This window comes from Oncorhynchus nerka, linkage group LG7, assembly GCF_034236695.1.
Source record: "Oncorhynchus nerka isolate Pitt River linkage group LG7, Oner_Uvic_2.0, whole genome shotgun sequence".
NCBI classification, from domain to species: domain Eukaryota; kingdom Metazoa; phylum Chordata; class Actinopteri; order Salmoniformes; family Salmonidae; genus Oncorhynchus; species Oncorhynchus nerka.
The window spans coordinates 86699990-86727206 of NC_088402.1; the positions used below are offsets into that span (position 1 = coordinate 86699990).

Below are 27217 nucleotides of genomic sequence, written 5' to 3' on the forward strand. Positions count from 1 at the left end.
TGCCTTGCGAAAGTATTCGGCCCCCTTGAACTTTGCGATCTTTTGCCACATTTCAGGCTTTAAAGATATAAAACTGTATTTTTTTGTGAAGAATCAACAACAAGTGGGACACAATCATGAAGTGGAACGACATTTATTGGATATTTCAAACTTTTTTAACAAATCAAAAACTGAAAAATTGGGTGTGCAAAATTATTCAGCCCCCTTAAGTTAATAATTTGTAGCGCCACCTTTTGCTGCGATTACAGCTGTAAGTCGCTTGGGGTATGTCTCTTATCAGTTTTGCACATCGAGAGACTGAAATTTTTCCCCATTCCTCCTTGCAAAACAGCTCGAGCTCAGTGAGGTTGGATGGAGAGCATTTGTGAACAGCAGTTTTCAGTTCTTTCCACATATTCTCGATTGGATTCAGGTCTGGACTTTGACTTGGCCATTCTAACACCTGGATATGTTTATTTTTGAACCATTCCATTGTAGATTTTGCTTTATGTTTTGGATCATTGTCTTGTTGGAAGACAAATCTCCGTCCCAGTCTCAGGTCTTTTGCAGACTCCATCAGGTTTTCTTCCAGAATGGTCCTGTATTTGGCTCCATCCATCTTCCCATAAATTTTAACCATCTTCCCTGTCCCTGCTGAAGAAAAGCAGGCCCAAACCATGATGCTGCCACCACCATGTTTGACAGTGGGGATGGTGTGTTCAGGGTGATGAGCTGTGTTGCTTTTACGCCAAACATAACGTTTTGCATTGTTGCCAAAAAGTTCAATTTTGGTTTCATCTGACCAGAGCACCTTCTTCCACATGTTTGGTGTGTCTCCCAGGTGGCTTGTGGCAAACTTTAAACGACACTTTTTATGGATATCTTTAAGAAATGGCTTTCTTCTTGCCACTCTTCCATAAAGGCCAGATTTGTGCAATATACGACCGATTGTTGTCCTATGGACAGAGTCTCCCACCTCAGCTGTAGATCTCTGCAGTTCATCCAGAGTGATCATGGGCCTCTTGGCTGCATCTCTGATCAGTCTTCTCCTTGTATGAGCTGAAAGTTTAGAGGGATGGCCAGGTCTTGGTAGATTTGCAGTGGTCTGATATTCCTTCCATTTCAATATTATCGCTTGCACAGTGCTCCTTGGGATGTTTAAAGCTTGGGAAATCTTTTTGTATCCAAATCCGGCTTTAAACTTCTTCACAACAGTATCTCGGACCTGCCTGCTGTGTTCCTTGTTCTTCATGATGCTCTCTGCACTTTTAACGGACCTCTGAGACTATCACAGTGCAGGTGCATTTTCTACGGAGACTTGATTACACACAGGTGGATTGTATTTATCATCATTAGTCATTTAGGTCAACATTGGATCATTCAGAGATCCTCACTGAACTTCTGGAGAGAGTTTGCTGCACTGAAAGTAAAGGGGCTGAATAATTTTGCACGCCCAATTTTTCAGTTTTTGATATGTTAAAAAAGTTTGAAATATCCAATAAATGTCGTTCCACTTCATGATTGTGTCCCACTTGTTGTTGATTCTTCACAAAAAATACAGTTTTACATCTTTATGTTTGAAGCCTGAAATGTGGCAAAAGGTCGCAAAGTTCAAGGGGGCCGAATACTTTCGCAAGGAACTGTATGTCTCAATCTGCATAGCAGCCAAGTTAGCAGGAGCTCAGATCACCCTGTTGAACCCTGCGTGGGTAAGACTTCCAGTGTAATGTCCCTGTCTGATCCTGTGCTCCACCATGTTGCTCTCCCTCCCTCCTATCCTTTTTTAATACGATGTAAAGGGGACCTGATGGATGAGGGTGGGAAATAACCCTCTCAGGAGTGTAGTAACTGATCCTGCAGATACTAGTTATAAAGGGGAGGTTGACAGTCCTCCTACATTTTTCTAATGTACGTATGTAAATTATTACTGTATCAGCTTTTGTAATCGGTTTCTGATATTTTTGAAGAGTTGTACCTGCTAGCTAGTTGTATTATTGCTCTGTGATGAAAATGACTGGGAACATGACATTTATGCAAATTACCCCTAAAATGTGATGACTGAGCTTCCTCGGTTAGATAAATGGAGAAGATTCAGGCTTCACTGGTGAATACATGTCTGTAGCCTTGAATGAAACCAGTTAATGCATATTCTCGCTTTTGACATGTTACATTTTTCAATGCATTTCTTTGCATAACATTTTCCAAAGTTATATTGACCCAATTTTGTAAGAGACATTTGCTCCCTATTTATTATGATTGGTCTTCAGCTGTTACCTAGGAATATGTTGCTAGGCTACTCCATACAGTAGCAGGACAAACACACTGATTGGCTGTGATGTCAATATGTTAGGCTGAACATTCCAGGAGTAGTTGCTTCATACCCAAGAAGACTCGAGGCTGTAATCACTGTCAAAGGTGCTTCAACAAAGAACTGAGAACAGGGTCTGAATACTTACAACACGAGTCAAAGGTTTGGACACACCTACTCATTCAAGGGTTTTTCCACATTTTTACCATTTTCTACATTGTAGAATAATAGTGAAGACATCAAAACTATGAAATAACACATGGAATCATGTAGTAACCAAAAAAGTGTTATACAAATCGAATAGATTTTATTTAATATTCTTTGAAGTAGCCACCCTTTGCCTTGATGACAGCTTTGCACACACTTTTGGCATTCTCTCAACTAGCTTCATAAGGTAGTCGCCTGAAATGCGTTTCAATGAACAGGTGTGCTTTGATAAAAGTTAATTTGGGGAGTTTATTTTGTTCTTAATGCATTTGAGCCAATCAGTTGTGTTGTAACAAGGTAGGGGTAGTATACAGAAGACAGCCCTATTTGGTAAAATACCAATTCCATATTGTGGCAAAAACAGCTCAAATAAGCAAAGAGAAATGACAGTCCATCATTACTTTAAGACATGGTCAGTCAATCCATAAAATATCAAGAACTTTTAAAGTTTCTTCAAGTGCAGTCGCAAAAACCATCAAGCGCTGTAATGAAACTGGCTCTCATGAGGACCGCCACAGGAAAGGAAGACCCAGAGTTACCTCTGCTGAAGAGGATAAGTTCATTAGAGTTACCAGCCTCTGAAATTACAGCCCAAATAAATGCTTTACAGAGTTTATGTAACAGACACATCTCAACATCAACTGTTCACAAGAGACTGCGTGAATCAGGCCTTAATTGTTGATTTGCTGTAAAGAAACCACTACTAAAAAGACACCAATAAGAATAGACTTACTTGGGCGAAGAAACACGAGCAATGGACATTAGACCGGTGGAAATCTGTCCTTTGGTCTGATGAGTCCAAATTTTAGATTTTTGGTTCCAATCGCCGTATCTTTGTGAGACGCAGAGTAGGTGAACGGATGATCTCCACATGTGTGGTTCCCACAGTGAAGCATGGAGGAGGAGGTGTGATGGTGACACTGATTTATTTAGAATTCAAGGCACACTTAACCAGCATGGCTATCACAGCATTCTGTAGCGATATGCCATCCCATCTGGTTTGCGCTTAGTGGGACTATCATTTGTTTTTCAACAGGTCAATGACCCAGCAAGATGGCGCTGACAGAGATGGTTGCCTCACTTCGAGTCCTTAGGAAACTATGCAGTATTTAAAAATGTATTACACTGTCACAACTATAAGCACAAGCATTTCACTACACTCACATTAACATCTGTTAACCATTTGTATGTGACCAATAAAATTTGATCTGATTTGACACACCTCCAGGCTGTGTAAGGGCTTTTTGACCAAGAAGGAGAGTGATGGAGTTCTGCACCAGATGACCTGGCCTCCACAATCACTCGACCTCAACCCAGTTGAGATGGTTGGGATGTGTTGGGCTGCAGAGTGAAGGAAAAGCAACCAGCAAGTGTTCAACATATGTGGGAACTTCTTCAAGACTGTTGGAAAAGCATTCCAGGTGAAGCTGGTTGAGAGAATGCCAAGAGTGTGCAAAGCTGACATCAAGGCAAAGGGTGGCTACTTTGAAGAATCTCAAATATATTTTGATTTGTATAACACTTTTTTTGGTTACTACATGATTCCATATGTGTTATTTCATACTTTTGATGTCTTCACTATTATTCTACAATGTAGAAAATGGTAAAAAATAAAGAAAAACCCTTGAATGAGTAGGTGTGTCCAAACTTTTGACTGGTAATGTATATATTTATTATTATTTACACCGCAATATTTCATTTTGGGGATCTTTATTATCCACCCGCACAGTAGGTGGCAGAATGCACGTATAATTGTTGTGAATGCCATTATACCTAAGAAGAAGAAGATTGGCTGTGACGTTGAACGCATCTCTCCATTCCATCCGGGATAGTTTTCTGTGATGAGGTTGACGGCTGCGGTAATGGCTGACTGGATGGAAGTACTGGATTAAATGGTAACTAGCTGACAACGTTTACTTTTGTCACGGATGTTGCCGTTTTAGTAATATCCGAAAAAAAATGAGTTTCACCAGAATTGTGTGCTTGTTCTTGTAAACTGGATAAGGAGACGCCTCCATCATCCAAAATACACCGAACTTGTCTCTTGTCCTCTGAGGATGGCTGTTTTTTTTGCCGTTGCTAGGCCATCTGATGGGTTGCTGTCCCGGGTCTTTGTAAACCAGCCGGATAACTAAATCTAACATCGTGTTGGGTGACGTGAACATATTTATCCAGTTTGCTTGCTGTGTTCTCGTCAATATTGCTAATTGTCACAATTAGCAAACCGAAAACCTGTAACCATTGATTTTTCATTTGCATCAATCAACTAACGTTAGCCAACTCGCTAGAGTAGCACTGGAAATGGCATCAGGTCTGTTTCGTCGATATCGCTAGGCAGTACTGACTGATAAATACCTAGATAGCTAAAAATGTCACGTTCTTTGGCAAGCTAAGTTAGTAGCCCATACATTTACAACGTTTTGCTGGCGAAATGGCCTAGCCTCGCTATATATACGAAAGTCTGTGGACACCCCTTCAAATGACTGTATTCGTCTATTTCAGCCACACCCGTCGCTGATATGTGTGGGCAAATAGAGTACACAGCCATGCAATTTCCATAGACAAACATTGGCAGTAGAATGGCCTTACTGAAGAGCTCAGTGACATTCAACGTTTCACTGTTATAGGATGCCACCTTTCCAACAAGTCAGTAAATCAATGATTGGTCTGCTAGAGCTGCCCTGGTCAACTGTAAGTGCTGTTATTGTGAAGTGGAAACTTCTAGGAGAGACAACGCCTAAGCCGCTAAGTGGTAGGCCACACAAGCTCACCGAACGGGAGTACTGAGAGCATAGCAACACTCACTACCGAGTTCCAAACTGCCTCTGGAAGCAATGTCGGCGCAATAACTGTTCGTCGGGAGTTTCATGAAATGGGTTTCCATGGCTGAGCAGCCATACACAAGCCTAAGATCACCATATGCGATGCCAAGTGTTGGCTGGATTGGTGTAAAGCTCGCTGCCATTGGACTCTGGAGCAGTGGAAAAGTGTTCTCTGGAGTGATGAATCACGCTTCACCATCTGGCAGTCTGACGGACTAATCTAGGTGTCTGGCGGAAGAACGCTACCTGCCCAATGCATAGTGCCAACTGTAAAGTTAGTGGAGGAGGAATAATGGTCTGGGGCTGTTTTTCATGGTTCAGGCCCCTTAGTTCCAGTGAAGGGAAATCTTAACACTACAGCATACAATGACTTTCTAGATGATTCTGTGCTTCCAACTTTGTAGCAACAGTTTGGCGAAGGCCCTTTCCTGTTTCAGCATGACAATGCCCCCCTGCACAAAGCGAGGTCCATACAGAAAATGGCTTGTTGAGATCGGTGTGGAAGAATTTGACTGGCCTACACAGAGCTTTGACCTCAACCCCATCGAACACATTTGGGATGAATTGGAATGCTGACTGCAAGCCAGGCCTAATTGCCCAACGTCAGTGCCCGACCTCACTAATGCTCTTGTGGCTGAATGGAAGCAAGTCCCCGCAGCAATGTACCAACATCTATTGGAAAGCCTTCCCAGAAGAGTGGAGGCTGTTATAGCAGCAAAGGGGGACCCAACTCCATATTTATGCCCATGATTTTGGAAGGAGATGTTTGATGAGCAGGTGTCCACATACTTTTGGTCATGTAGCTAGGTAACTTTAATTCTATGTCTCAGATGACGGTTTAGCTAGTTACCAGCAGTATCTTTGATCTTGTGCTCTGTCGTTAACCTAGGTAGCTAGTCTTGTTAATGTTAGCTTGCTAGCTAGCTGCTACAGTATCTAACACCACTGTAGCCAGTAAGCTAGTTTGAGGCACAGTGCACAAACTAAGGTCTTCATAATCACAAAAGAAAACATTAACAGTAACTAAATGTGTTGGGAATAGCTATTTGAACATCAGCATATGATAATTTCTTTCTCTTTTTACAGGTTCTGATGCTGGCGGGTCTGACATTGTGAACTCAGACTTGTACAGTACTTGAAGGACATAGACACAAGGCCAGTTTGTCTGAGAATCCTCACGATGTCTAAGACCAGAGAGTCGGTCAAGGTGGTGGTTCGCTGTCGACCCATGAATGAGAAGGAGCGTGCAGCCAACTTTGAGAAGGTGGTGCAGGTGGATGTGAAGCTGGGCCAGGTGGCCGTGCGAAACCCCCGGGGGGCTGCAGCCCACGAACACCCCAAGGTCTTTACATTTGACTCTGTGTACGACTGGAACTCCAAACAGGTGGATCTCTATGATGAAACCTTCAGGCCCCTGGTAGACTCCGTTTTGCTTGGTTTCAATGGGACCATATTTGCATACGGCCAGACGGGTACAGGAAAGACCTACACTATGGAGGGGGTGCGCAATGACCCAGAGAGAAGGGGTGTAATCCCCAATTCCTTTGAGCACGTCTTCACACACATCTCCCGCTCCCAGAACCAGCAGTACCTGGTGAGGGCCTCGTACCTGGAGATCTACCAGGAGGAGATCAGGGACCTGCTGTCCAAGGATCAGTCCCGCCGGCTGGAGCTGAAAGAGAGGCCAGACACCGGTGTATACGTCAAGGACCTGTCCTCCTTCGTCACTAAGAGTGTACGAGAAATAGAGCACGTGATGAACGTGGGGAACCAGAACCGCTCGGTGGGTTCCACCAATATGAACGAGCACAGCTCCCGGTCACATGCCATATTTCTTATTACCGTCGAGTGTAGCGAGCTGGGCGTCGACGGAGAGAACCACATTCGAGTGGGCAAACTGAACCTGGTGGACCTGGCTGGCAGTGAGAGGCAGACCAAGACAGGAGCCCAAGGAGAGCGCCTGAAGGAAGCCACCAAGATCAACCTGTCCCTGTCAGCCTTGGGGAATGTCATCTCTGCCCTGGTGGATGGCAGGAGCACCCACATCCCCTACCGCGACTCCAAGCTCACCCGTCTGCTACAGGACTCCCTGGGGGGCAATGCCCGCACAGTCATGGTGGCTAACATCGGACCAGCATCTTACAACGTGGAGGAGACACTGACCACGTTACGCTACTCAAACCGGGCCAAGAACATTAAGAACAAGCCCCGCGTCAACGAGGACCCTAAAGATGCTCTGCTCAGGGAGTTCCAGGAAGAGATTGCTCGACTCAAAGAACAGTTAGAGAAACGCTCAGGGAAGAAGAAGAAGAAGAGGAGGAGGAAGGGGGTTGGAGAAGCTGGGGATGAACTCGAAGAGGACACTGAGGATGGAGAGACGACGGAGGAGGAGGATGATGGTGTAGAACCAGCTGATAAAGTGGGTGCAGATTATTGGCGTGTACAGCAGGAGAAGTTGGAGAGGGAGAGGAAGGCCATCATGGAGGATCACAGCCTGGTGGCGGAGGAGAAACAGAGGCTGCTAAAGGAGAAGGAGAGGAAGATGGACGCCCTCAAAAAGGAGCAGGAGGCAGGCGAGATGCTGACTGCCAAAGTCAAGGTGAGGAGACTACGTTCTCGTCCTTTTTCATGGTCTTTTACCCAAACCATTTTTTGTTGTTTCATTCTACCTGTTTCCCCCTCATAATTGTGTTTCCCCCTCATAATTGTGTTTCCCCCTCATAATTGTGTTTCCCCCTCATAATTGTGTTTCCCCCTCATAATTGTGTTTCCCCCTCATAATTGTGTTTCCCCCTCATAATTGTGTTTCCCCCTCATAATTGTGTTTCCTCATAATTGTGTTTCCCCCTCATAATTGTGTTTCCCCCTCATAATTGTGTTTCCCCCTCACGCCTCATGATTGTTTCCCCCTCACGCCTCATGATTGTTTCCCCCTCACGCCTCATGATTGTTTCCCCCTCACGCCTCATAATTGTGTTTCCCCCTCACGCCTCATGATTGTGTTTCCCCCTCACGCCTCATGATTGTGTTTCCCCCCTCGTGCCTCATGATTGTGTTTCCCCCTCGCGCCTCATGATTGTGTTTCCCCCCTCGCGCCTCATGATTGTGTTTCCCCCTCGCCCTCACGATTGTTTCCCCCTCGTGCCTCACGATTGTTTCCCCCCCTCGTGCCTCACGATTGTTTCCCCCCTCCGCCTCACGATTGTGTTTCCCCCTCGCGCCTCATGATTGTGTTTCCCCCCCTCGCGCCTCATGATTGTGTTTCCCCCTCGCCTCATGATTGTGTTTCCCCCTCGCGCCTCATGATTGTGTTTCCCCCCTCGCCTCACGATTGTTTTCCCCCCTCGCGCCTCACGATTGTGTTTCCCCCTCGCGCCTCACGATTGTGTTTCCCCCTCGCGCCTCACGATTGTTTCCCCCTCGCGCCTCACGATTGTTTCCCCCCTCGCCTCACGATTGTGTTTACCCCTCGCGCCTCACGATTGTGTTTACCCCTCGCGCCTCACGATTGTGCTTCCCCCCTCGCTCCTCACGATTGTGTTTCCCCCCTTGCTCCTCACAAATCAAATCAAATGTATTTATATAGCCCTTCGTACATCAGCTGATATCTCAAAGTGCTGTACAGAAACCCAGCCTTAAACCCCAAACAGCAAGCAATGCAGGTGTAAAAGCACGGTGGCTAGGAAAAACTCCCTAGAAAGGCCAAAACCTAGGAAGAAACCTAGAGAGGAACCAGGCTATGTGGGGTGGCCAGTCCTCTTCCGGTAGAGATTATAACAGAACATGGCCAAGATGTTCAAATGTTCATAAATGACCAGCATGGTCGAATAATAATAAGGCAGAACAGTTGAAACTGGAGCAGCAGCACAGTCAGGTGGACTGGGGACAGCAAGGAGTCATCATGTCAGGTAGTCCTGGGGCACGGTCCTAGGGCTCAGGTCCTCCGAGAGAGAGAGAAAGAAAGAGAGAATTAGAGAGAGCATATGTGGGGTGGCCAGTCTTCTTCTGGCTGTGCCGGGTGGAGATTATAACAGAACGTGGCCAAGATGTTCAAATGTTCATAAATGACCAGCATGGTCGAATAATAGTAAGGCAGAACAGTTGAAACTGGAGCAGCAGCATGGCCAGGTGGACTGGGGACAGCAAGGAGTCATCATGTCAGGTAGTCCTGGGACATGGTCCTAGGGCCCAGGCCAGTTGAAACTGGAGCAGCAGCATGGCCAGGTGGACTGGGGACAGCAAGGAGTCATCATGTCAGGTAGTCCTGGGGCATGGTCCTAGGGCTCAGGTCCTCCGAGAGAGAGGAGAAGGAGAGAATTAGAGAACGCACACTTAGATTCACACAGGACACCGAATAGGACAGGAGAGGTACTCCAGATATAACAAACTGACCCTAGCCCCCCGACACATAAACTACTGCAGCATAAATACTGGAGGCTCACGATTGTGTTTCCCCCCTCGCGCCTCACGATTGTGTGTCCCCCTCGCGCCTCACGATTGTGTGTCCCCCTCGCGCCTCACGATTGTGTTTCCCCCCTCACGCCTCATAATTGTGTTTCCCCCCTCACGCCTCATGATTGTGTTTCCCCTCACGCCTCATGATTGTGTGTCCCCCTCGCGCCTCATGATTGTGTGTCCCCCCGCGCCTCATGATTGTGTTTCCCCCTCGCGCCTCATGATTGTGTTTCCCCCTCGCGCCTCATGATTGTGTTTCCCCCTCGCGCCTCATGATTGTGTTTCCCCCCTCGCGCCTCATGATTGTGTTTCCCCCTCGCGCCTCATGATTGTGTTTCCCCCTCGCCTCATGATTGTGTTTACCCCTCGCGCCTCACGATTGTGCTTCCCCCTCGCGCCTCACGATTGTGTTTCCCCCCTCGCCTCATGATTGTGTTTACCCCTCGCCTCACGATTGTGCTTCCCCCTCGCTCCTCACGATTGTGTGTCCCCCTCGCGCCTCACGATTGTGTGTCCCCCTCGCGCCTCACGATTGTGTGTCCCCTCGCGCCTCACGATTGTGTGTCCCCTCGCGCCTCACGGTGTGTGTCCCCCTCGCGCCTCACGATTGTGTGTCCCCCTCGCGCCTCACGATTGTGTGTCCCCCTCGCCTCGATTGTGTGTCCCCCACGACGATTGTGTGTCCCCTCGCGCCTCACGATTGTGTGTCCCCCTCGCCTCACGATTGTGTTCCCCCTCGCGCCTCACGATTGTGTTCCCCCTCGCGCCTCACGATTGTGTTCCCCCTCAATCCTCACGATTGTGTTCCCCCTCAATCCTCACGATTGTGTTCCCCCTCACGCCTCACGATTGTGTTCCCCCTCACGCCTCACGATTGTGTTCCCCCTCACGCCTCATGATTGTGTTTTCCCCTCGCGCCTCACGATTGTTTCCCCCTCACGCCTCATGATTGTGTTTCCCCCTCGCGCCTCATGATTGTGTTCCCCCTCACGATTGTTTCCCCTCCGCCTCACGATTGTGTTTCCCCCTCACGATTGTTTCCCCCTCATGATTGTGTTTCCCCCTCACGCCTCATGATTGTGTTTCCCCTCACGCCTCATGATTGTTTTCCCCTCACGCCTCATGATTGTGTTTCCCCCTCACGCCTCATGATTGTGTTTCCCCCTCACGCCTCATGATTGTGTTTCCCCCTCACGCCTCATGATTGTGTTTCCCCCTCACGCCTCATGATTGTGTTTCCCCCTCACGCCTCATGATTGTGTTTCCCCCTCACGCCTCATGATTGTGTTTTCCCCCTCACGCCTCATGATTGTGTTTTCCCCCTCACGCCTCATGATTGTGTTTTCCCCCTCACGCCTCATGATTGTGTTTCCCCCTCATGATTGTGTTTCCCCCTCACGCCTCATGATTGTGTTTCCCCCTCACGCCTCATGATTGTGTTTCCCCCTCACGCCTCATGATTGTGTTTCCCTCCTCGCCTCATGATTGTGTTCCCCCTCATGATTGTGTTTCGCCTCATGATTGTGTTTCCCCCTCCGCCTCATGATTGTGTTTCCCCCTCACGCCTCATGATTGTGTTTCCCCCTCACGCCTCATGATTGTGTTTCCCCCTTCACGCCTCATGATTGTGTTTCCCCCTCACGCCTCATGATTGTGTTTCCCCCTCACGCCTCATGATTGTGTTTCCCCCTCACGCCTCATGATTGTGTTTCCCCCTCACGCCTCATGATTGTGTTTCCCCCCTCACGCCTCATGATTGTGTTTCCCCCTCACGCCTCATGATTGTGTTTCCCCCACGCCTCACGCCTCATGATTGTGTTTCCCCCTCACGCCTCATGATTGTGTTTCCCCCTCACGCCCCATGATTGTGTTTCCCCCTCGCCCTCATGATTGTGTTTCCCCCTCGCGCCTCATGATTGTGTTTCCCCCTCGCGCCTCATGATTGTGTTTCCCCCCTCGCCTCATGATTGTGTTTCCCCCTCGCGCCTCATGATTGTGTTTCCCCCTCGCGCCTCATGATTGTGTTCCCCCTCATGATTGTGTTACCCCCTCACGCCTCAAGATTGTGTTTCCCGCCTCATGATTGTGTTCCCCCTCGCGCCTCACGATTGTGTTTCCCCCTCAATCCTCACGATTGTGTTCCCCCTCACGCCTCATGATTGTGTTTCCCCCTCACGCCTCATGATTGTGTTCCCCCTCACGCCTCATGATTGTGTTTTCCCCTCGCCCTCATGATTGTTTCCCCCTCACGCCTCATGATTGTGTTTTCCCCTCGCGCCTCATGATTGTGTTTCCCCCTCCCCCTCATGATTGTGTTTCCCCCTCGCGCCTCATGATTGTGTTTCCCCCCTCGCGCCTCATGATTGTGTTTCCCCCTCGCGCCTCATGATTGTGTTTCCCCCTCGCGCCTCATGATTGTGTTTCCCCTCACGCCTCATGATTGTGTTTCCCCCTCGTGCCTCACGATTGTTTCCCCGCCTCACGATTGTGTTTCCCCCTCGTGCCTCACGATTGTTTCCCCCCTCGTGCCTCACGATTGTTTCCCCCCGCGCCTCACGATTGTGTTTACCCCTCGCGCCTCACGATTGTGTTTACCCCTCGCGCCTCACGATTGTGCTTCCCCCCTCGCTCCTCACGATTGTGTTTCCCCCCTTGCTCCTCACAAATCAAATCAAATGTATTTATATAGCCCTTCGTACATCAGCTGATATCTCAAAGTGCTGTACAGAAACCCAGCCTAAAACCCCAAACAGCAAGCAATGCAGGTGTAAAAGCACGGTGGCTAGGAAAAACTCCCTAGAAAGGCCAAAACCTAGGAAGAAACCTAGAGAGGAACCAGGCTATGTGGGGTGGCCAGTCCTCTTCCGGTAGAGATTATAACAGAACATGGCCAATATGTTCAAATGTTCATAAATGACCAGCATGGTCGAATAATAATAAGGCAGAACAGTTGAAACTGGAGCAGCAGCACAGTCAGGTGGACTGGGGACAGCAAGGAGTCATCATGTCAGGTAGTCCTGGGGCACGGTCCTAGGGCTCAGGTCCTCCGAGAGAGAGAGAAAGAAAGAGAGAATTAGAGAGAGCATATGTGGGGTGGCCAGTCTTCTTCTGGCTGTGCCGGGTGGAGATTATAACAGAACGTGGCCAAGATGTTCAAATGTTCATAAATGACCAGCATGGTCGAATAATAGTAAGGCAGAACAGTTGAAACTGGAGCAGCAGCATGGCCAGGTGGACTGGGGACAGCAAGGAGTCATCATGTCAGGTAGTCCTGGGACATGGTCCTAGGGCCCAGGCCAGTTGAAACTGGAGCAGCAGAATGGCCAGGTGGACTGGGGACAGCAAGGAGTCATCATGTCAGGTAGTCCTGGGGCATGGTCCTAGGGCTCAGGTCCTCCGAGAGAGAAGAAGGAGAGAATTAGAGAACGCACACTTAGATTCACACAGGACACCGAATAGGACAGGAGAGGTACTCCAGATTTAACAAACTGACCCTAGCCCCCCGACACATAAACTACTGCAGCATAAATACTGGAGGCTCACGATTGTGTTTCCCCCCTCGCGCCTCACGATTGTGTTTCCCCCCTCGCGCCTCACGATTGTGTGTCCCCCTCGCGCCTCACGATTGTGTGTCCCCCTCGCGCCTCATGATTGTGTTTCCCCTCACGCCTCATAATTGTGTTTCCCCCTCACGCCTCATGATTGTGTGTCCCCTCGCGCCTCATGATTGTGTTTCCCCCCTCGCGCCTCATGATTGTGTTTCCCCCCTCGCGCCTCATGATTGTGTTTCCCCCCTCGCGCCTCATGATTGTGTTTCCCCCTCGCGCCTCATGATTGTGTTTCCCCCCTCGCGCCTCATGATTGTGTTTCCCCCTCGCGCCTCACGATTGTGTTTACCCCTCGCGCCTCACGATTGTGCTTCCCCCTCGCGCCTCACGATTGTGTTTCCCCCCCTCGCGCCTCACGATTGTGTTTACCCCTCGCGCCTCACGATTGTGCTTCCCCCTCGCTCCTCACGATGTGTTTCCCCCCTCGCCCTCACGATTGTGTGTCCCCCTCGCGCCTCACGATTGTGTGTCCCCCTCGCGCCTCACGATGTGTGTGTCCCCTCGCGCCTCACGATTGTGTGTCCCCCTCGCGCCTCACGATTGTGTTCCCCCTCGCCTCACGATTGTGTTCCCCCTCGCGCCTCACGATTGTGTTCCCCCCTCGCGCCTCACGATTGTGTTCCCCCTCAATCCTCACGATTGTGTTCCCCCTCACGCCTCACGATTGTTTCCCCCTCGCGCCTCATGATTGTGTTTCCCCTCGCGCCTCATGATTGTGTTCCCCCTCACGATTGTTTTACCCCTCACGCCTCATGATTGTGTTTCCCCCTCGCGCCTCATGATTGTGTTCCCCCTCATGATTGTGTTCCCCCTCATGATTGTGTTCCCCCCTCATGATTGTGTTTTCCCCTCCGCCTCATGATTGTGTTTCCCCCTCACGCCTCATGATTGTGTTTCCCCCTCACGCCTCATGATTGTGTTTTCCCCTCACGCCTCATGATTGTGTTTCCCCTCACGCCTCATGATTGTGTTTCCCCCTCACGCCTCATGATTGTGTTTCCCCCTCACGCCTCATGATTGTGTTTCCCCCTCACGCCTCATGATTGTGTTTTCCCCCTCACGCCTCATGATTGTGTTTCCCCCCACGCCTCATGATTGTGTTTCCCCCTCACGCCCCCTCATGATTGTGTTTCCCCCTCACGCCTCATGATTGTGTTTCCCCCTCACGCCTCATGATTGTGTTTCCCCCTCATCATGATTGTGTTTCCCCCTCATGATTGTGTTTCCCCCTCACGCCTCATGATTGTGTTTCCCCCTCACGCCTCATGATTGTGTTTCCCCCTCACGCCTCATGATTGTGTTTCCCCCTCACGCCTCATGATTGTGTTTCCCCCTCACGCCTCATGATTGTGTTTCCCCCTCACGCCTCATGATTGTGTTTCCCCCTCCGCCTCATGATTGTGTTTCCCCCTCCGCCTCATGATTGTGTTTCCCCCTCACGCCTCATGATTGTGTTTCCCCCTCACGCCTCATGATTGTGTTTCCCCCTCACGCCTCATGATTGTGTTTCCCCCTCACGCCTCATGATTGTGTTTCCCCCTCACGCCTCATGATTGTGTTTCCCCCTCACGCCTCATGATTGTGTTTCCCCCTCACGCCTCATGATTGTGTTTCCCCCTCACGCCTCATGATTGTGTTTCCCTCCTCCGCCTCATGATTGTGTTTCCCCCTCACGCCTCATGATTGTGTTTCCCCCCTCACGCCTCATGATTGTGTTTCCCCCTCACGCCTCATGATTGTGTTTCCCCCTCGCCTCATGATTGTGTTCCCCCTCATGATTGTGTTACCCCTCACGCCTCAAGATTGTGTTTCCCCCTCATGATTGTGTTCCCCCTCGCGCCTCACGATTGTGTTCCCCCCTCAATCCTCACGATTGTGTTCCCCCTCACGCCTCATGATTGTGTTTCCCCCTCACGCCTCATGATTGTTTCCCCCTCACGCCTCATGATTGTGTTTTCCCCTCCTCGCCTCATGATTGTTTCCCCCTCGCGCCTCATGATTGTGTTTTCCCCTCGCGCCTCATGATTGTTTCCCCCTCACGCCTCATGATTGTGTTTCCCCCTCACGCCTCATGATTGTTTTCCCCCTCACGCCTCATGATTGTGTTTCCCCCTCACGCCTCATGATTGTGTTTCCCCTCACGCCTCATGATTGTGTGTCCCCCTCATCATGATTGTGTGTCCCTCATGATTGTGTTTCCCCCCCTCGCCTCATGATTGTGTTTCCCCCCTCGCGCCTCATGATTGTGTTTCCCCCTCGCCTCATGATTGTGTTTCCCCCTCGCGCCTCATGATTGTGTTTCCCCCCTCGCGCCTCATGATTGTGTTTCCCCCCTCGCCTCATGATTGTTGTGTTTCCCCTCGCCCTCACGATTGTGCTTCCCCCCTCGCGCCTCACGATTGTGTTTCCCCCCTCGCCTCATGATTGTGTTTACCTCGCGCCTCACGATTGTGCTTCCCCTCGCTCCTCACGATTGTGTGTCCCCCTTCACGATTGTGTGTCCCCCTCGCGCCTCACGATTGTGTGTCCCCCTCGCCTCACGATTGTGTGTCCCCTCGCCTCACGATTGTGTGTCCCCCTCGCGCCTCACGATTGTGTGTCCCCCTCGCGCCTCACGATTGTGTGTCCCCCTCGCGCCTCACGATTGTGTTCCCCCCTCGCGCCTCACGATTGTGTTCCCCCCTCGCGCCTCACGATTGTGTTCCCCCTCAATCCTCACGATTGTGTTCCCCCTCAATCCTCACGATTGTGTTCCCCCTCACGCCTCACGATTGTGTTCCCCCTCACGCCTCACGATTGTGTTCCCCCTCACGCCTCATGATTGTGTTTTCCCCTCGCCTCACGATTGTTTCCCCCTCACGCCTCATGATTGTGTTTCCCCCTCGCGCCTCATGATTGTGTTCCCCCTCACGATTGTTTCCCCTCCGCCTCACGATTGTGTTTCCCCTCCGCCTCATGATTGTTTCCCCCTCACGCCTCATGATTGTGTTTCCCCCTCACGCCTCATGATTGTGTTCCCCCTCACGCCTCATGATTGTGTTTCCCCCACGCCTCATGATTGTGTTTCCCCCTCACGCCTCATGATTGTGTTTCCCCCTCACGCCTCATGATTGTGTTTCCCCCTCACGCCTCATGATTGTGTTTCCCCCTCACGCCTCATGATTGTGTTTCCCCCTCACGCCTCATGATTGTGTTTCCCCCTCCGCCTCATGATTGTGTTTTCCCCCTCACGCCTCATGATTGTGTTTTCCCCCTCACGCCTCATGATTGTGTTTTCCCCCTCCGCCTCATGATTGTGTTTCCCCCTCACGCCTCATGATTGTGTTTCCCCCTCACGCCTCATGATTGTGTTTCCCCCTCACGCCTCATGATTGTGTTTCCCCCTCACGCCTCATGATTGTGTTTCCCCCTCGCGCCTCATGATTGTGTTTCCCCCCTCATGATTGTGTTTCCCCCTCACGCCTCATGATTGTGTTTCCCCCTCCGCCTCATGATTGTGTTTCCCCCTCACGCCTCATGATTGTGTTTCCCCCTCACGCCTCATGATTGTGTTTCCCCCTTCACGCCTCATGATTGTGTTCCCCCTCACGCCTCATGATTGTGTTTCCCCCTCACGCCTCATGATTGTGTTTCCCCCTCACGCCTCATGATTGTGTTTCCCCCTCACGCCTCATGATTGTGTTTCCCCCTCACGCCTCATGATTGTGTTTCCCCCTCACGCCTCATGATTGTGTTTCCCCCTCACGCCTCATGATTGTGTTTCCCCCTCACGCCTCATGATTGTGTTTCCCCCACGCCCCATGATTGTGTTTCCCCCTCGCGCCTCATGATTGTGTTTCCCCCTCGCGCCTCATGATTGTGTTTCCCCCTCGCGCTCATGATTGTGTTTCCCCCTCCCCTCATGATTGTGCGCCTCATGATTGTGTTTCCCCCTCGCGCCTCATGATTGTGTTCCCCCTCATGATTGTGTTTCCGCCTCAAGATTGTGTTTCCCGCCTCATGATTGTGTTCCCCCTCGCGCCTCACGATTGTGTTCCCCCTCAATCCTCACGATTGTGTTTCCCCTCACGCCTCATGATTGTGTTTCCCCCCTCACGCCTCATGATTGTGTTCCCCCTCATGATTGTGTTTCCCCTCGCGCCTCATGATTGTTTCCCCCCTCGCGCCTCATGATTGTGTTTCCCCCTCGCGCCTCATGATTGTGTTTCCCCCGCGCCTCATGATTGTGTTTCCCCCTCGCGCCTCATGATTGTGTTTCCCCCTCACGCCTCATGATTGTGTTTCCCCTCGCCTCATGATTGTGTTTCCCCCTCGCCTCATGATTGTGTTTCCCCCTCACGCCTCATGATTGTGTTTCCCCCTCGTGCCTCACGATTGTTTCCCGCCACGATTGTGTTTCCCCCCTCGTGCCTCACGATTGTTTCCCCCCTCGTGCCTCACGATTGTTTCCCCCCTCGCGCCTCACGATTGTGTTTACCCCTCGCGCCTCACGATTGTGTTTACCCCTCGCGCCTCACGATTGTGCTTCCCCCCTCGCTCCTCACGATTGTGTTTCCCCCCTTGCTCCTCACAAATCAAATCAAATGTATTTATATAGCCCTTCGTACATCAGCTGATATCTCAAAGTGCTGTACAGAAACCCAGCCTAAAACCCCAAACAGCAAGCAATGCAGGTGTAAAAGCACGGTGGCTAGGAAAAACTCCCTAGAAAGGCCAAAACCTAGGAAGAAACCTAGAGAGGAACCAGGCTATGTGGGGTGGCCAGTCCTCTTCCGGTAGAGATTATAACAGAACATGGCCAATATGTTCAAATGTTCATAAATGACCAGCATGGTCGAATAATAATAAGGCAGAACAGTTGAAACTGGAGCAGCAGCACAGTCAGGTGGACTGGGGACAGCAAGGAGTCATCATGTCAGGTAGTCCTGGGGCACGGTCCTAGGGCTCAGGTCCTCCGAGAGAGAGAGAAAGAAAGAGAGAATTAGAGAGAGCATATGTGGGGTGGCCAGTCTTCTTCTGGCTGTGCCGGGTGGAGATTATAACAGAACGTGGCCAAGATGTTCAAATGTTCATAAATGACCAGCATGGTCGAATAATAGTAAGGCAGAACAGTTGAAACTGGAGCAGCAGCATGGCCAGGTGGACTGGGGACAGCAAGGAGTCATCATGTCAGGTAGTCCTGGGACATGGTCCTAGGGCCCAGGCCAGTTGAAACTGGAGCAGCAGAATGGCCAGGTGGACTGGGGACAGCAAGGAGTCATCATGTCAGGTAGTCCTGGGGCATGGTCCTAGGGCTCAGGTCCTCCGAGAGAGAGGAGAAGGAGAGAATTAGAGAACGCACACTTAGATTCACACAGGACACCGAATAGGACAGGAGAGGTACTCCAGATTTAACAAACTGACCCTAGCCCCCCGACACATAAACTACTGCAGCATAAATACTGGAGGCTCACGATTGTGTTTCCCCCCTCGCGCCTCACGATTGTGTTTCCCCCCTCGCGCCTCACGATTGTGTGTCCCCCTCGCGCCTCACGATTGTGTGTCCCCCTCGCCCTCATGATTGTGTTTCCCCCTCACGCCTCATAATTGTGTTTCCCCCTCACGCCTCATGATTGTGTGTCCCCCCCTCGCGCCTCATGATTGTGTTTCCCCCTCGCGCCTCATGATTGTGTTTCCCCCTCGCGCCTCATGATTGTGTTTCCCCCTCACGCCTCATGATTGTGTTTCCCCCTCACGCCTCATGATTGTGTTTCCCCCTCACGCCTCATGATTGTGTTTCCCCCTCACGCCTCATAATTGTGTTTCCCCCTCACGCCTCATGATTGTGTTTCCCCCTCGCTCCTCACGATTGTGTTTCCCCCTCGCGCCTCACGATTGTGTGTCCCCCTCGCGCCTCACGATTGTGTTTCCCTCACGATTGTGTGTCCCCGCCTCACGATTGTGTGTCCCCCTCGCTCTCACGATTGTGTGTCCCCTCGCGCTCACGATTGTGTTCCCCCTCGCGCCTCACGATTGTGTTCCCCCCTCGCGCCTCACGATTGTGTTCCCCCTCAATCCTCACGATTGTGTTCCCCCTCACGCCTCACGATTGTTTCCCCCCCTCGCGCCTCATGATTGTGTTTCCCCCTCGCCTCATGATTGTGTTCCCCCTCACGATTGTTTTCCCCCTCACGCCTCATGATTGTGTTTCCCCCTCGCCTCATGATTGTGTTCCCCCTCATGATTGTGTTCCCCCTCATGATTGTGTTCCCCCTCATGATTGTGTTTTCCCCTCACGCCTCATGATTGTGTTTCCCCCTCACGCCTCATGATTGTGTTTCCCCCTCACGCCTCATGATTGTGTTTTCCCCCCCTCACGCCTCATGATTGTGTTTCCCCCCTCACGCCTCATGATTGTGTTTCCCCCTCACGCCTCATGATTGTGTTTCCCCCTCACGCCTCATGATTGTGTTTCCCCCTCACGCCTCATGATTGTGTTTTCCCCTCACGCCTCATGATTGTGTTTCCCCCTCACGCCTCATGATTGTGTTTCCCCCTCACGCCTCATGATTGTGTTTCCCCCTCACGCCTCATGATTGTGTTTCCCCCTCACGCCTCATGATTGTGTTTCCCCCTCACGCCTCATGATTGTGTTTCCCCCTCGCGCCTCATGATTGTGTTCCCCCGCATGATTGTGTTTCCCCCTCACGCCTCATGATTGTGTTTCCCCCTCACGCCTCATGATTGTGTTTCCCCCTCACGCCTCATGATTGTGTTTCCCCCTCACGCCTCATGATTGTGTTTCCCCCTCACGCCTCATGATTGTGTTTCCCCCTCACGCCTCATGATTGTGTTTCCCCCTCACGCCTCATGATTGTGTTTCCCCCCCGCCTCATGATTGTGTTTCCCCCTCACGCCTCATGATTGTGTTTCCCCCTCACGCCTCATGATTGTGTTTCCCCTCACGCCTCATGATTGTGTTTCCCCTCACGCCTCATGATTGTGTTTCCCCTCACGCCTCATGATTGTGTTTCCCCCCTCACGCCTCATGATTGTGTTTCCCCCTCACGCCTCATGATTGTGTTTCCCCCTCACGCCTCATGATTGTGTTTCCCCCTCACGCCTCATGATTGTGTTTCCCCCTCACGCCTCATGATTGTGTTTCCCCCTCACGCCTCATGATTGTGTTTCCCCCTCACGCCTCATGATTGTGTTTCCCCCTCACGCCTCATGATTGTGTTTCCCCCTCGCCTCATGATTGTGTTCCCCCTCACGTGTTACCCCCTCACGCCTCAAGATTGTGTTTCCCGCCTCATGATTGTGTTCCCCCTCGCCCTCACGATTGTGTTCCCCCTCAATCCTCACGATTGTGTTCCCCCTCACGCCTCATGATTGTGTTTCCCCCTCCCTCATGATTGTTTCCCCCTCACGCCTCATGATTGTGTTTTCCCTCGCGCCTCATGATTGTTTCCCCCTCGCCTCATGATTGTGTTTTCCCTCGCGCCTCATGATTGTTTCCCCCCTCACGCCTCATGATTGTGTTTCCCCCTCACGCCTCATGATTGTTTCCCCCTCACGCCTCATGATTGTTTCCCCCTCACGCCTCATGATTGTTTCCCCCTCACGCCTCATGATTGTTTCCCCCTCACGCCTCATGATTGTTTCCCCCTCACGCCTCATGATTGTGTTTCCCCCTCACGCCTCATGATTGTGTTTCCCCCTCACGCCTCATGATTGTGTTTCCCCCTCACGCCTCATGATTGTGTTTCCCCCTCACGCCTCATGATTGTGTTTCCCCTCACGCCTCATGATTGTGTTTCCCCCTCACGCCTCATGATTGTGTTTCCCCCTCACGCCTCATGATTGTGTTTCCCCCTCACGCCTCATGATTGTGTTTCCCCTCACGCCTCATGATTGTGTTTCCCCCTCACGCCTCATGATTGTGTTTCCCCTCGCGCCTCATGATTGTGTTTCCCCCTCGCGCCTCATGATTGTGTTTCCCCCCTCGCGCCTCATGATTGTGTTTCCCCCTCGCGCCTCATGATTGTGTTTCCCCCTCGCGCCTCATGATTGTGTTTCCCCCTCGCGCCTCATGATTGTGTTTCCCCCTCGCGCCTCATGATTGTGTTTCCCCCCTCGCGCCTCATGATTGTGTTTCCCCCTGCGCCTCATGATTGTGTTTCCCCCTCGCCCTCATGATTGTGTTTTCCCCCTCATGATTGTGTTTCCCCCTCGCGCCTCATGATTGTGTTTCCCCCTCGCGCCTCATGATTGTGTTTCCCCCCTCGCGCCTCATGATTGTGTTTCCCCCCTCGCGCCTCATGATTGTGTTTCCCCCTCGCCTCATGATTGTGTTTCCCCCTCGCGCCTCATGATTGTGTTTCCCCCTCGCCCCTCATGATTGTGTTACCCCCTCACGCCTCAAGATTGTGTTTCCCGCCTCATGATTGTGTTCCCCCCTCGCCCTCACGATTGTGTTCCCCCCTCAATCCTCACGATTGTGTTCCCCCTCACGCCTCAAGATTGTGTTTCCCGCCTCATGATTGTGTTCCCCCTCGCGCCTCACGATTGTGTTCCCCCTCACGCCTCATGATTGTGTTTCCCGCCTCATGATTGTGTTCCCCCCTCGCGCCTCACGATTGTGTTCCCCCCTCAATCCTCATGATTGTGTTCCCCCTCACGCCTCATGATTGTGTTTCCCCCTCACGCCTCATGATTGTGTTCCCCCCTCACGCCTCATGATTGTGTTTTCCCCTCGCGCCTCATGATTGTTTCCCCCTCACGCCTCATGATTGTGTTTCCCCCTCGCCCCTCATGATTGTGTTACCCCCTCACGCCTCAAGATTGTGTTTCCCGCCTCATGATTGTGTTCCCCCTCGCGCCTCACGATTGTGTTCCCCCCTCAATCCTCACGATTGTGTTCCCCCCTCACGCCTCAAGATTGTGTTTCCCGCCTCATGATTGTGTTCCCCCTCGCGCCTCATGATTGTGTTCCCCCTCACGCCTCATGATTGTGTTTCCCGCCTCATGATTGTGTTCCCCCTCGCGCCTCATGATTGTGTTCCCCCTCAATCCTCATGATTGTGTTCCCCCTCACGCCTCATGATTGTGTTTCCCCCTCACGCCTCATGATTGTGTTCCCCCTCACGCCTCATGATTGTGTTTCCCCTCACGCCTCATGATTGTTTCCCCCTCACGCCTCATGATTGTGTTTCCCCCTCGCGCCTCATGATTGTTTCCCCCTCACGCCTCATGATTGTGTTCCCCCCTCACGCCTCATGATTGTGTTTCCCCTCACGCCTCATGATTGTGTTCCCCCTCACGCCTCATGATTGTGTTTCCCCCTCACGCCTCATGATTGTGTTTCCCCCTCACGCCTCATGATTGTGTTTCCCCCTCACGCCTCATGATTGTGTTTCCCCCCACGCCTCATGATTGTGTTTCCCCCCTCACGCCTCATGATTGTGTTTCCCCTCACGCCTCATGATTGTGTTTCCCCCTCACGCCTCATGATTGTGTTTCCCCCTCACGCCTCATGATTGTGTTCCCCTCCCCTCATGATTGTGTTTCCCCCTCACGCCTCAAGATTGTGTTTCCCTCCTCATGATTGTGTTTCCCCCTCACGCCTCATGATTGTGTTTCCCCCTCACGCCTCATGATTGTGTTTCCCCCTCACGCCTCATGATTGTGTTTCCCCCTCACGCCTCATGATTGTGTTTCCCCCTCGCGCCTCATGATTGTGTTTCCCCCTCGCCTCATGATTGTGTTCCCCCTCATGATTGTGTTTCCCCCTCGCGCCTCATGATTGTGTTTCCTGCCTCACGATTGTTTCCCCCTCGCGCCTCATGATTGTGTTTCCCGCCTCACGATTGTGTTTCCCCCTCGCGCCTCATGATTGTGTTTCCCGCCTCACGATTGTGTTTCCCCCTCACGCCTCACGATTGTGTTTCCCGCCTCACTATTGTGTTTCTCCCCTCACGCCTCATGATTGTGTTTCCCCCCTCACGCCTCATGATTGTGTTTCCCCCTCACGCCTCACGATTGTGTTCCCCCCTCACGATTGTGTGTCCGCCTCACGATTGTGTGTCCCCCTCACGCCTCATGATTGTGTTTCCCCTCACGCCTCATGATTGTGTCGTCTCCCAGGCGATGGAGAGTAAGCTTCTGATGGGCGGGAAGAACATAGTGGACCACACCAACGAACAACAAAGGATCCTGGAACAGAAGAGACAGGAAATCGCTGAGCAGGTAACGTTTGTGTTCAGACTGGGCAGGTAACGTTTGTGTTTAGACTGGGCAGGTAACGTTTGTGTTTAGACTGAGGTTATTGATAGACATTCTATTGAGTGTTTATTTCTCTATCTAATAGTATTGATTTGCCGACACAAACAGTTGACTAATTTGTGTGATTTACACAGCCCTGCCCTTGTTACCGTGACGCTCTGTGTGTTTGTGTGCAGAAACGCAGAGAGAGGGAGATGAAACAGCAGGTGGAGAATCGTGACGAGGAGACCCTGGAGTTGAAGGAGACATACAGCTCTCTACAACAGGAAGTAGACATCAAGACCAAGAAGCTGAAAAAGGTAGGACATTAGAAAACCATAACAAACGACTGTATATGATTCCTTAGAAAGCTGTCCTTTACGTTGTCAGTTTAGCTTACAAAAAGTTCAAAGGAAATTGTGCATAACTTTTTCCTTGTAAATGTGTTTGCTGCACTGAATCAAGGTGTTTTAGTCTCTTCTCTTTGCCTCACTACCCTGTTTTTCTCTCCTCAGCTGTTTGCGAAGCTGCAGGCAGTGAAAACAGAGATCCATGACGTCCAGGAGCTGCACAGTAAGGAGAGACAGGAGCTGGAACAGACCCAGAACGAGTTGACCAGGGAGCTCAAACTCAAGTATGGAGCCGCCCAGCCGCACCTCGCATTTCTCACACGCAGGAAAAAGAAAACAAACAAAACAATCAATATAGTGTATTTTGGTTGTTGCCCTCTGACGAGGAGCGCATGCGCCCCGTTGTGACGAGGAGCGCATGCGCCCCGTTGTGACGAGGAGTCATTTAGCAGACGATCTTATCCAGAGACTTACTTTGTGCGTTCGTCTTCAGATAGCTCGGTGAGACACCCACACATCAGTCATACTAAGTGCATTGTTCCTCTAACGTAGCTGTCAGAGCTAGTTATTGATTGGTCCAGATTAGCAGACTGTACTGTAGTTCCCTCATCCCCCATGACTGCCTAGACTACCTCCTATTATCAATGATAGTACCCTCAAGCTGTTAAGAGGTCCCTGTCAGCTGCACAGCAGAAATGACCTTGTTGTTCTGTCTGCCAGGCATCTCATCATTGAGAACTTCATCCCCATGGAGGAGAAGAATAAGATTGTGAACAGGGCGTTCTTCGACGAGGAGGACGACCACTGGAAGATGCGTCCCATCACACGCATAGAGGAGTATATTCACATTTAATTATCCAGTAGAGACATTTAGACATACAAACATGCTGAAAACCATCCTGAATACAAACGCAGGGTTTGGAAGAAGTGGTTGGTAAATCCCTCGTGTGTGTGTGTGTAGGAACACACACAGATTGTCTTCTTAATAACTGTCTCTCTGTCTCTGTCTCTATCACAGTGACCAGCGGATGATGACCAGGCCAGTGTCAGCGGTGGGCTACAGAAGACCCCTGAGTCAGCACGCCCGTACCTCCATGGTGATGAAGGCTGACGTCAGATACAAGGTATGGTGTTCTGTCCTCGCTCTCCTCGGTGAAGGTGACTTTAGTCCTCTGGGCAGTAGCAGTCTCCTGACCTCCCCTTTCTCTCTGTCTCTTCCCCAGGCTGAGAATATCCTGATGCTGGAGATGGACCTTCCCGCGCGGACCACTAAGGAGTACGAGGAGCCGGTCATAGCGCCCCTGGTAGCAGCGGCGTTGGAGGATGCTCTGGGAAGAAGATGAGATTCAGGTGGACGCCTCCGGGTTCCACAGCAGCCTCGGACCCACCCAGACCACCAGCACTGGGGCCGGAAGGAAACCAAAGTCTGGGTAAGAGTCTGTCCTGTTCTGTACAAATAAGCACTGGGTTTTGTCCGTTTTTTCAGTAGGGAGTGTTTCTGCCTGTTTTGTGTCACAGATCAAATTGTATTAGTCACATGCACATGGTTAGCAGATGTTAATGTCTGTAGTGAAATGCTACACTCAATACCACAGGGTTATAAAGCAATAATCATGATTTAAAAACCAATGTTTCCACATCAACCCCCCCCCCCCCCCGCAACAAAATATTGATCTTCCTATCTCCTCCAGCCGACCTAAAACGGGTAAGAAGACTGTCACCCCCACCTCTCCATACAGCCCCTCCAGCCCAGGACATCCTTTATACCCACAATCCCGTGGGCTGGTGCCCAAGTGATCACCCCACACCTTTCTGTTTTGGGACCCCAAAGACTGCTTTTTGTTTTGTTTTTCTGCTGAGTCTTGCAGACTGATTTGCAGAGAAAGTGAAGGACACTCAGATTCAAGCTCATTTTATTTTACCTGAGAACGTAGCTGTTTATGTTTGCGTTTTAAAGAGATTTGTTACAATCTTACCATCCCAAATGGTTTCTGGACCAATACTTTTCTGAGCTGTACGTTTCCTCCTGGGCCCCTCCCTCCCAGGTCTGCAGTATGATGGGATGTGGACATGGGGGGTTGACATGATGGGGCACATGACAGCTGTTACATGTCATTGACATGCTGTGTGTTTCTGTGCTGCATGTCTGTTCAGAAGTGGTTGTGCTTCCTACTTTAGGTTTACAATGGACTGCTGTTATCCAGGTCTGTCTGAGCTTTGTCTGTTGCCCTAGATAAGTGTCTGTACTGTCTGTACTGCATGGTGCAAGTGTACAGGCCGGAGGGTGAAGCACACTACAACACGTTTCTGTCGCGCGGTGGGGACCGGTTGCTGCTGGAATCACTAGATGCTGTTCTTTCTGGCGCACATGATGGATGACGCGACGACAAGGGGAGGATGACGCGACGACAAGGGGAGGATGACGCGACGACAAGGGGAGGATGACGCGACGCGACGACGGGGGAGGATGACGCGACGACGGGGGGAGGATGACGCGACGACGGGGGAGGGACGACGGGGGGAGGACGACCGGGGGAGGACGAGGGGAGGACGATGGGGCGAGCGGAGGGAGGATGACGACGGGGGAGGACGACGGGACGACGGAGGGAGGATGACGACGGGGAGGACGACGAGACGACGGAGGGAGGATGACGACGGGAGGGAGGATGACGACGGGGAGGACGACGAGACGACGGAGGGAGGATGACGACGGGGAGGACGACGAGACGACGGAGGGAGGATGACGACGGAGGGAGGATGACGAGACGACGGAGGGAGGATGACGAGACGACGGAGGGAGGATGACGAGACGACGGGGAGAGGATAGTGGGGAACTAGAGGTCAACACAAACCAAATCTATCAGGGTTCCAAGGTGCCTTTATATTCTCCTACAGGGACAGGCTAAAGGAGAGGATGGAGGGGTTGTATCGTTTCCCTTTATCAACCTCCCGTCTGGCTGTGTTCCTTGGAATCAACCCATTTCTTGTACATGAGAGAGATTTGGAGGGGTTGAATGGAGTTGAAGGTTGGGACTAATAACTAATGTAAGACATTTTATAGGTTAACAAGAGCAGGCTGAAATACTGTACAAAAAAAGCAGCTCTTCTACCTACTATATCAAAATGAAATAGACTTGGTGTGGAAAATGAAGGTAGCTTTCCGTGTTTTGGATAAATATGCAGTCTTATTTCACACGGTTGAAACCTGCACGGTGTGACTACTGTCCCCACCTCCTGTCACTGTGA

At 51.0% G+C, this 27217-nt stretch overlaps 1 protein-coding gene across 1 annotated transcript; it reads left to right on the forward strand.

The window, feature by feature from the left end:
- Positions 1-4296: 4296 nt before the first annotated feature.
- kif3b (kinesin family member 3B) lies at positions 4297-26417 on the forward strand. Its single transcript, XM_029656215.2, is given in 10 exon segments — positions 4297-4389; positions 6403-7915; positions 23505-23606; positions 23819-23941; positions 24137-24255; positions 24692-24808; positions 24990-25095; positions 25195-25301; positions 25303-25401; positions 25663-26417. Coding segments are annotated over 9 exon segments (2298 nt in total). The 5' UTR covers positions 4297-4389; positions 6403-6496; the 3' UTR covers positions 25769-26417.
- The last annotated feature ends 800 nt before the right edge of the window (positions 26418-27217 follow it).